This window comes from Populus euphratica, unplaced genomic scaffold, assembly GCF_000495115.2.
Source record: "Populus euphratica unplaced genomic scaffold, PopEup_1.0 scaffold1.1, whole genome shotgun sequence".
NCBI lineage: Eukaryota > Viridiplantae > Streptophyta > Magnoliopsida > Malpighiales > Salicaceae > Populus > Populus euphratica.
This window is the reverse complement of record NW_011499845.1, coordinates 2,738,402-2,750,140: the sequence shown is the minus strand read 5'-3', so window position 1 is coordinate 2,750,140 and position 11,739 is coordinate 2,738,402. Positions and strand designations below refer to the sequence as shown.

At 33.8% G+C, this 11,739-nt stretch overlaps 1 protein-coding gene across 1 annotated transcript; it reads right to left on the bottom strand.

Moving 5' to 3' along the window:
- Positions 1-5,706: 5,706 nt before the first annotated feature.
- On the bottom strand, positions 5,707-8,984 carry LOC105117756 (uncharacterized). The gene is made up of 3 exons (XM_011015541.1): positions 8,427-8,984; positions 7,984-8,331; positions 5,707-6,449 (listed from the first exon to the last, which is right to left on the bottom strand). The coding sequence occupies exons 1-3, from the start codon at positions 8,733-8,735 to the stop codon at positions 5,961-5,963; spliced, it is 1,146 nt and encodes a 381-aa protein (XP_011013843.1). The 5' UTR covers positions 8,736-8,984; the 3' UTR covers positions 5,707-5,960.
- Positions 8,985-11,739: the final 2,755 nt, after the last annotated feature.

The following is an 11,739-nucleotide window of genomic DNA, read 5'->3' as shown; positions in this document are numbered from 1 at the left end:
CTTTTCCTTGCATTAAATCAAATTCATCTGTGCTTAGCTAATTGCGTCCCATTAAGTTCATGATGTTATTATTTGTCATGGGAACGACCGAGATAAGCCGATATTTATAACTTGCATTAATTAGAATAAAGTCTATGTTCCAATCCTGAAAAGGGTATGATGAAAATTTAAGGATGAAGGAAAAGTTGTGTCATTGTGTAATCGAGGACTCGTTAATTGGATATTCTAGTAAATAAAAATTATACAATAAAAAATGCCACCGGCTATGTTAATATTCCTCAAGGAAGAAAAGGATCTAATGACTTTAATGTCGAAATGGGAAAGCCCGGGCCGGCTCAAATATAGGCATGGATTGTCGATCGACAATTTGGATGAAGAAAACAACGGAAAAACAAATGTTATAGAGAAATATAAAATTATTCATTAAGTTTAAATTTCATCTTCTTTATTTTCTTAATGGAAATAATAAAATTCAACACAATATATATAGCTATACATCTGTATGCACTGTTTTGAATTAAACAAGATTTTACCTGTTAAGAGAAATGTAAAATTATTCAATGGACTTCACTCACAACTTAAAATCAGAGATAAAAACGTTCTTGAACGAAAACAGAAACTAAGCAGCGCCTTTCTTAACCAGCAGCTATCATCTTGAATAATAAGAAAGGGCAAACCATAGTTTGTGGCGAAGAAAAAAGAAAAGGCACTCTTTTTATATGTTAAAATAATTAAGATTAAATATAAAAAAGAGATTAAAATTTTGAATAATTTGTATATTATAAATGTTTAACCTTAATTTAAATATAAATAAAATATATATATAGATTAAACTGAAAATATTATTTTATCTTTAATAAATAAAATTATATAAATATTATTTAATATTATGAACTAGTGAATTTAGCATCACATTAATTATGACCTCTATATGTATATAACGATATGAAAAAGAAGAGAAAATTAAGCAAATACATCATGGACGAAAACAGAAACTAAGCAGCGCCTTTCTTAACCAGCAGCTGCAAGGCCCGGCGAATATCATCCTGAATAATAAGAAAGGGCAAACCATAGTTAAATAAAAACGGCAAAACAAAAGAAGAATTTCCTAAATTTTGAATAAAAAGCATATGTCATATTAATTTATGTAAAACTAAAACCATTTGTGTGTGTAGCATGGATCGAGGAGTGAAATTCATAACATTTTCTTTTCTTTTTCATATCCTTTTATGTATATAAAAGGATAAGTGTTTATTTGAGATTTCGTTGTGGTGGGGGCTTTTATTCGAAGCTTGTACTTGTACAATGTCATGTTATGAGTTCCATGTGGATCAATGGACGTCATGCCTGTAACTTTTTTTTGTTTTTTGATAAGCAAAAGGTTACGAAGGACAAAGAAATAGAGTTTTGTCTGCAGGTGTATATAGGGGAGCAACAAACCACAGAAGACAACCCAGACCTATCGAAAAAACATTAATTAATATACAAAGAGAAATCCAATTCAAGATCAAACTATAACGAGCAGAGGTCTATGTGCACTAGCATTGCAGCTTGAATTTGCAGCAAACACCTATCGCCATCATCAGAAATCTCAAGTAAATTCCATTTGAAATTAAATCCACTAGCCTGTGAGCTTTTCATCAACCTGTCACCCTCAAGCAACAATAAATCCAATCAATCTGTCACCCTCAAGCAACAATAAATCCAACCACTAACATATTCCATCCCCATGCTATTACTAGTACAGATTTCTTTTCCTAACCGCTGCTTTCTAAATTAGTTGCTCTTAGTGACGTAGTCCTATCATTGCAGACAAAGCCATATTGGGGAAGTGAACATAAGAAGAACAAAGAACCTCTATGTGCTTCGGGAATCGCACATACAACAGTAAGATAAGAGAAAAAACGGTTTCTAAAAACCCATTTCTTTTTATCTTGAATGAGGAATAATTTTCCTTTAAGAGAACTCGACAGGGAGTATCTATCTTTCATGCATGCCCCTTTTCTTCTTTACTAATATGTGTTTGAGGGTATCAAAATTAAGGAAGAGGACAAATTACTGTAGGGCACGCCTCCCATTATATTTGTATGCATTGTATCAGCATGACTTGATGAAACAAATAACGTAAATCTTAACTAAGATTTTGCCTCACCTGATATCATAGTTTTCTTAGAACCATCGCATGGTTTATATCTAAAATAAAAGCAATTTTTAGCTGGTTTTTTGGTCTCTGTTTTTTATTGATAAAATATTCTTTATCATCGCTGAACCAGAAACTCGAATTTTCATCCCATTTCGATAGTATCTGCCTATATTCTTACACACCCGTATATATGTAGGCAGACTATCAGTAACCTATATATAGTAACCAAATAAATAGAATATTGGTGATGTAGCTAAGATGAGAAAAATGCAGAGGTTTCTTTCTCTTTGTTGATGGGGGGAAAAGATGGCGGTACCACTACCTTTATTGGTCGCAGAGAAAAAAATTTGGCCTCTGCAAGTTGTCAAGAAAGCTCACTCTCTCCACACAGACACAAAGAGAAAGAAGAAAAGCTAATAAAGCCTAAAGGAGAGGAGGAATGCAACAGACTTTCATGAGTGCACATATCGAGGAAGCTTCTACCTTTATGCGCACAAAGTTAAGGGTCTTCCTTGCCTCAAAATCTACAGCATGAGTACGTTTTATAACAAATTATGAAGGCACCAAAAAAATATAATATAACATAGATTTACATTAATTTACATGCCTAATGTGAGTATTATGCTCTGTGGTATATATGATTATAACAATGAAGGCACCAAAAAAATATAATATAACAGGGTGATTGAGGCGCGATGTTCAAAGTAAATTAAATCATTGATTTGCATCCTAATCGAGGCACCTTGGATTCTGTTTAACTTCCCCTTTGATACGTTCGGGTTCTCGCTTTGAATGTTTGCTAACAAAGTGATGCCTAGAAGCTTTTTCTGTCCCCCGTCTCTCATGCTTTTGGGCACAGGATATCGAGCTAGCTGTGGATAAAAATATGGCTGGATAGGTGGAGTTTATGCTAAGGATTTTGACTGGCAACGTTTACTGTGATGATCGAATAATCCACCCTGTGTAAATTTTTGAGAGCTAAGTTTCAGTAACCATTCCCGAAATAATGCAAACCACACTCGTTACCTACTTTACAAAAAATTCCCTCATTAACTTCTCCTAGTACAATCAAATTACCATGATCGGTGTCATTTAAGTACTCTGTTACTATTTTTTATTTTTTACAAAAATGACCATATATATCAGGATATCATTTGAACTATGTACAGCGATCGTCTCTAATCGTTTACACTCTTCGTCTGATATTTATTAATTTTTATCACTTTCTAAAGGTTAATATAATTTTGCTCAACTTTTTTATTAATTCTATTGAAAATTTTAAATAGTTTTTAGATATACTGAAGTTTATATTTTAAAACTATTTTAAAAAATAATATAAAAAGAAAAAATTAATAAGAGATATATTATATTAAACTTCAAAAAGTCAAGAGGCCAGAAAAACTGGGATGGTGGTGATATTTCAAAATACAAAATATATAAATAAAAAGTTATTTAGTATATAGGATAATAATTAATCAATAATTGAAGGGATTAAAAAATCCTCAAATGATAAAGTCGATATTTTTATAAGAAAAATATTAAATGACTTAAAAAGATATTAAATTTCAGGAATGAAAATATTTATTCTTGAGTTTTAAGTTTATTAATACTCTGAAAGTTTAAGTATTTTTATTTTAAAAGATAAGAAGTTATAAATTTTTTACATAGATAATTCAAGAGGTATCTATATCTTTCAAACCTTGTCGTTTTTTTTAAAAGAAAAACCTCTACTTTCAATAATATTAATGAGAAACAAATATCTCTTATAAATTATTAATGAGATGGTAAGTATAGTAGGTCTCTTAAAAGATCTTATATATATTTATAAATATAAAAAAATTATTATCTTAACATGAATAATTATTTTAGATGCAAAGGTATGACGATTTATTATATCCTTAATACTTATATTATAAAGGATTGTTTAGGATTAGGCATGAAGCCTTGAAATTTGGTAATGTGTAACTTTTTTAGGCTGACATGTTTGGCTGAATAACAAACACAAGTATTTTGAGTTTAGTATTTTGAGTTTGGCATAGTTAATGAACTTATGTTGTATTCGATATCATTAACTTCTAACCTTAAATATCTAGAATTTGACATACTTACTTGGCTCACATTACCTTGGACTTGACTGAATGTCAAGTTCAAATATCTACTTAGCTAATTATTAGGTTTAAGTATCCTGAGTTTAATATATTTGTTAAATTTATTTAATTTAAAAAGCTTTTTATTTATAAAAATCTTAACTTTTATCTCAGTAGAAGGAAAGAGTAGTTTTCTTTAAAAACGAAAGGAACTAGAATTTGAATGTCAATGGACAGTGATAATGGGCCAATATATATTGCCATAGAGAACTTAAAAACGAGGATGGTCTGTCTGATTTGAAAAATAAAATGAACAGTCATCAGTATAACTGTAAGTTTAAATATAAGATAATCAAGAATGACAATTAATTTTTTTTAGATAACTGTTCCAAAGAAATTGATAATGAAAAGTTATATATATATATATATATATATATATATATATATCAAATCGAATATTTAATTGGTGTGGGAACATGGGTTTTCAAAGACTTTTGAAGATATCAAGACAAATCCTTATCATTAGCAAAGAACATTAATTAGGAATAATCATGTATCGAAATAATCCTTGAGACACTCTTCGGCACGTAACCCTTGAGATTTTCAAGAATATATCTATCAAAGTCAACCATGGACTTTTTTCCTCATGAGGTAACTCCAGACTCGTCGAGCCTTGGGGAGCCATATGCACCTGAATGTGTGCATACACATACACTCATACGCTTGCTTAATACAAACATGGATTTATGATTAATAATAAAAAGTCATTATTTGCCTTGAAAAAAAAGAGGGCGTTATGGACGTAACAGGAGTTCAATGTTCTCGGCCCAAAATCTGAGGCGTTCTAAGCTCATCGATTCATCATGGGCCTTACTACACTTTATAATGGGCTTCAAGGTGCTGTTTTTACGGTGAACGAGCTAAAGCCCACATCTTTTGAACTCCTGAGGCCATCCAGGGTAGAAGCTTTGCTGTAACTTACAACTACCATGATTTTATGAAGGTGGTGAAACGAATGTTGAGCTTATATGGGATTTCCTTCCATATCTCACATCGCCATGATCATGTCCTGTTTCTGATAGAAATATCTTTGCGCTGCTTCTTCTAGCAGCTTCGATCTGTAGGCTTGCAACGCCCATATCCTTAGTCCCAAGCTTCTCTCGTCCTATAGTCATGGAGGTGCTGTGAATTTACGAAACTCTCCATGTTGAGCTTCTCTGAGTCCTCAATTAAGCTCCCCCCAGTCCAATCTTTATCCCCTTCAAAGCAAAACCCAGTTTTTTTCCCTTGAGGGAGAGTTTTTGTACATAAATTTGTTTTTCAAGGTGTTTTTTAAATTATTTTTTATCTAAAAATATATCAAATTCATGTAGATGATTTTAAGGTGTTAATGTAATAAATAAATTGATAAATTATTATCAAATACATCCTAAATTGATAGTTTAAAACAAGATAGATCATATACTCGCAAGTGTGTAACATCATGAGTTGTAACTCAGCATGGATAATGGAAATTTATAAAGCATGAATACAATCTTTCGCCTAGCTATTTCTAGATTAATTAACACCTAAGAATATTTAATAACTTTTCAATATATTATTCCATCCCAAGCTAGAACTGGTCATTTTTTTCTTCATGACTTGGAAAGCAGCTACAGACTACACTTGAAGATTAAATACACCACAAAGTACCCACCAAAACTATCAAAAACATAGTTGACGTCAGTTAATCACGGGGATGCGTCAAAGATATCAGCAGGGGGGATGAAATAGTCCATGGAGAGCCCTGGCACGTTGAACACAACATCATCAATCCTCCACACTTCTTCCATTCTAGTCCTACTATGCTGAACAGACAACTCCTCGAATCGAAAAACTGTAGCGATTGACCTTCCTTGGTGAGCAATCAGCACGCCATCCACATCTCTGTAGTCCCCGATACTGCTTCCTATGGTAGTCTCCCAGTAGATAGTTTCGTTTTCTGGGGTTTGTACTCTGGTTAGATGGGAGTCCTCCAGGTATATTAAGAGACCACTTTTTTGGCAAAAATAGCCGTATAGTACATGCCTGAGCACTTCAGCTGGTCCTTCACTTCTTTCAATCACAGCTTCTCTGTCAGCAGCTACTTTTAGAACGAAGCAATCATCCTCGCCAATTCGTTTCTCACCTAGGCACTGTGCTTTAGCAAATAAGTTGGCTGTGTTCTTTGGATCTAAGCCCTGGAATATCAATCACCACAAGACTAATAAATAAGTACATGTAGAAGAGGTCCAAGTTATACGCAATGTAGTGTTTGAATAGCACATAATTAGATGCAAGGCAGGTGCCAGTGGGCTTGAATAGCACATAATTATATCAAATAAGTACATGTAGAAGAGGTCCATGCGTCCCTCTTCTAAAAGATCTCGGCTTTAAGCCTTTTTTTTATATAATAATGAAAAAAAAGAGAGACAAGGTGCACGAAATCGAATGAAAGAATGAGAAATTAAATCATAAACTTCAAAGAATTCAATGAGATATCGGTGATTACTTTGAGTCCTTTTCTTCTTGTTTGAGAATGGAAGGCAGCAAATTTAAGTCTAGAATAACTAGTTAATAAAGAACGATGACGGGGGAGGTCCAAATATCTTTGGTCCTTCCATACATGCTCTCCCTATGCTCTTACATCCTGGCCTTGCTATTCCACTAACACATGAAAAATATGAAGCGTATATAGTAATATGCTTTTCATTCAAGGTGGACAAAGTTTCAACAATTGGGGCCAGTGATTCCTCTCATGTACTCACAGCAAGCGAGGAAACAAATACAAAATGGGGATGGCCACACTCCCTAATTAAGAGCGTATGAAGCAGTTATATTCCTCATGGCTAATTCCGAGTCTTGTTTTCTTTCGTTCTTTATTTTTCTTTGTGGGTAGGAAACATGGCTTCGGCACAAAAAGAAACCGCAAAGAAATGCTTCTCATACGGGCAAGAGCATTAATTAGCCCTAGATCTATATCTACCAAAGGAAGTAGCCCCTCAGGAGATATTAGGATTTTTAAGTCCATCAACATAGTTTCTAATTGTTAGAAGTCCTGAAGCTCGCCATAATTTCGAGAGAAAAAACGGAGCATGGGAAACGACTGCCATGGGAACAAGTAGTAAACGAACAAAGAAGAGGGAAAAAGCCAAGAAAAGCAAGGAGCTGTATTGCAATAAATCTGGTGCTCTTCGCTAAAGCGCTAAAAAGGAAAAGTTAAAGAGCAAAGGGATGATTATAAGCTGCAATCCCAAGAAACAGTATCTGAACATGATCAAAGATGACGTCAAAAAGAAAATCACGTGCCATTCGTAACTCAGTGAATAACGTGAGTTTCAAAAAAAGCAGCTTGCCTGGTAAAGCAGGAGACAGTCTCTGTATCATGCCGGAATACATACACGCTACCATTTCTCGGGATTGTGATTTTGGTCTTCTATCTCCATCATTTTATGTTTGTTTTGTATGTAGTTTTGCATAAACATAAAGATTTCATTATCTTCAACCAAAAGAAAAAAAATATCGTTTCAAAGCATGGATTAGCTAATAGAAGTTCTGGGTTTTAAACCCTGTTGCTTTGTTTTTGTTCTTTCTCATACTCCTGCCAATTTTAGACTACCAAATTCTAGACTAATTCTTTTCTATATTTAGAATTACGGTGGTCTCAATGTTTAACGGGTCAATTCCAATCCAAATATTGAATTTGATGCACTGCATCTAGACTGTAGCTAGTACCTGGATTATGCGACGTAGAGGGCGTTGGGGTCCTTTGGCAGCATGAGTACCAAGCCAAGGAGTATGCCGCCACACGGTCTTCCCATCGCTGCCTGCTATGACTTTATTTTCTCCAACCACCAATTCAAGAGACCACATCCCTGGCAGCATTTGCCAAAGAACAAAGCACCCACTTTCACCACTTCTAGTCCCCAAACTCTTCACATTCTTTCCTGATGAGATTTCAGTCTCACAACGGACCATCTTCACACTTCCTGCTGAGTACATGTTTTTCATGCATTTTTGTTGCTTTAAACACCCTGTTGATGCCAAGTATTGCTGTATGATATAATGCGCGGCAGAGTTTTCCTGTGACAAAATAAAAGCTACGTTAATTAGCAAATGGAGTTGCAGGAAAGAAAAATATATGAAAAATTTAGATAAGTAGAGGTGCAAGAACTTACAATGGGTGTGTTTTTAATGTGAATGCGATGGATGGGGTCGTTAACTAGAGGGATTGGGGCTAGAGGGCAACCCAATACTCCAAGTAGAAGCCTCAAATCTTGTCTTTTGGCTGGAATGCTCCCATACAAGGAGACTGTAAAATTGTTTCCTGCAGAAAGACCCCTTTGCAATCGAAACCATTCACGAATTATTTCCCATGAACTTTCCTTTTTGTTACCTTCTTCTTGCATATCGGGGTCCGGACCTTCTAGCAGTGGAGTTAAGGTTTGCGTGCACCATCTTTGCTTCCATCTAGCCCTCGAGCCCATGAATGTATGGAAATTAGTGCTAATTAGCAAGTGAATATTGTTGAAGATGATGAGTGTTGGGGTTGGGAATCAGTATAAGTGAGCAGAAGTTATGTGTATAAAAACAAACACCATTGCAAGGAGTTATAGCTAGGGATCAGAAGGAAGAGACAAAAGGAACAGCTTATCTGTCCAGCAGCAGATTATGGTTTTATTATAATACAGGCTTGTGTGTTGGGATGTCTTTCGCTTTATTCTTCTCTTCTCTTTTAGAGTCCTCTTGTCGTTTTATTACTCTTAAGTATCCTCTCGAGCGACTCCATGCGAGGGGTCCCAGGAGGATTAGGCTATCTCTTCCTTTTTCTTGAAAAAATATTTAGGTCCTCTTTGTGGACCCTAGGACATACCCTACAATTTGGGCTCCTGATCACCCCGGTCTAAAGGGGTAATCTTCCTAGGAAAATGGTATCACACCACCATATCAGGCTCATTACACAAGGCAGGACTGAAGTCTTGGCGATTGGTCCACGCAACATCAAAAACTTTCATTATTCCATTTCATCCATTTATTTATCTGGGTGGATGCAGAAATTACCTCGGACTTCGATAATCTTTTTAATAAAATAAAATTAAGAATCCCATTTTTTTTAGAAGAGGGATATCTGTCTGATCCAAAATATTCAGAGTCTCGTAATGAATAAAAAACAGAATAAATAATATTTTTATTTATTGTAATAAAAATAGTCCTGGTCACTTCATGGCAAGCCTGCCGACAGGTTCACTGATAAAGGGCATCACTTCCGCGGTTCGGTGATGGTATTTTTTAAAAAAGAAATTAATTTTTAATTTTTTAAAATAATTTTAAAAAAATAAAAAAAAATATTATTGTAATATATTTATAAATAAAAAACTATTTTAAAAAATAATCATTATATATAATTAAAATCACCCAAAATCAAAAACATTTAAGTAATTTATTGAATAAATCTTTTTATACAGAATATAATTTGAAATTAGTCATATTTTAAATTTATTTTATAATAATTATGAGTTTGAATTCTTTTAAAGTAGCTGAAAATTTATATAATTATTAATTTTAAAATTTATAAGATTTATTAAAATAATAATAAACTAATATAAATATTCATGTCAACATTGTAACTTAACTTATTAATTTTTAAATTTATTATTTAAAAATTATCAGACCAAACTTATATTATTAAGATGCTATTAAGCTTGTTTGAAAACCATGGTTAAAAAAAAAAAGAAGATTATTGGAGTAATTCGTAGAACAAATCTTCTCTGGTCAATAATATCTGTAGAACATACATGGAGCCGTCACTGACAACTAGCTAGCATCTTCTTTAATCGTGACCCTTAAAACATGCATGTCCCAGTGTGGTCCCCACGAGCACCAGATGCTGTCACCATGTGATGATTCTCCAAGTTCTAGATAGACCTGGTCAAGAAGACATTAACATAACAGAATTCCTTTCTTCCCTTCCTCTTTTTGACAATTAACGTCAGACGATGTCCCTAACCACCACCAGCCAATTTCTTAAACCTTAAATCTCGGTGACCCAGGTTTTGTCAGTGAATAAAATAAATCAACTGTGTCTAGTTGCACACTTGCTCTTATGTTAGATGTTGATAGTAGAGTTTTTTTTGTTCCTGAGTTTTTTTTTTTTTAAGTTTCTACTTTACGGTGACCCACACGGAGGGGGGCCGGCCGTTAGGCCTCGACACGGGATTCGCTAGAGGAATATGGTGTAGAGTCGGCATCAATGGTGGAGCGGCGGATGGAGGGGGATGGGTGATCTTCCAAGCCAAGAGCTCTCTGCTTTGGTGGGAAGGTTGAAACGTGACTTTCATTTGTTGGGAAGTACAAGTGGATATGCACATGCTTCCATAACTTTAATCGCTAGTCTATCACATCTTTCAATTGTATTTCAAATTTGACCCGACTTTTATTATCAAATTATTTAAAAATAAAAATGATATTATATTTTTTTAAATTTAATTTTTTTATTTAAAACTAATTTCTTATATTTTTTATTGTTTTGATGCATTAATATTATTTTAAGTTTCTACTTTACGGTGACCCACACGGAGGGGGGCCGGCCGTTAGGCCTCGACACGGGATTCGCTAGAGGAATATGGTGTAGAGTCGGCATCAATGGTGGAGCGGCGGATGGAGGGGGATGGGTGATCTTCCAAGCCAAGAGCTCTCTGCTTTGGTGGGAAGGTTGAAACGTGACTTTCATTTGTTGGGAAGTACAAGTGGATATGCACATGCTTCCATAACTTTAATCGCTAGTCTATCACATCTTTCAATTGTATTTCAAATTTGACCCGACTTTTATTATCAAATTATTTAAAAATAAAAATGATATTATATTTTTTTAAAATTTAATTTTTTTATTTAAAACTAATTTCTTATATTTTTTATTGTTTTGATGCATTAATATTAAAAATAATTTTTTAAAATAAATAAATATTATTTTAATATATTTTTATATAAAAAACACCTTAAATCATATCACATGTCATACTTTCAAACATATGCTGAGTGAAATATATCTATCCAGCTCTCAAACGTACTTTTTTTTTTTTTTAGATTAATGTGGGGGGCCGGCCGTTAGGCCTCGACACGGGATTCGCTAGAGGAATATGGTGTAGAGTCGGCATCAATGGTGGAGCGGCGGATGGAGGGGGATGGGTGATCTTCCAAGCCAAGAGCTCTCTGCTTTGGTGGGAAGGTTGAAACGTGACTTTCATTTGTTGGGAAGTACAAGTGGATATGCACATGCTTCCATAACTTTAATCGCTAGTCTATCACATCTTTCAATTGTATTTCAAATTTGACCCGACTTTTATTATCAAATTATTTAAAAATAAAAATGATATTATATTTTTTTAAAATTTAATTTTTTTATTTAAAACTAATTTCTTATATTTTTTATTGTTTTGATGCATTAATATTAAAAATAATTTTTTAAAATAAATAAATATTATTTTAATATAT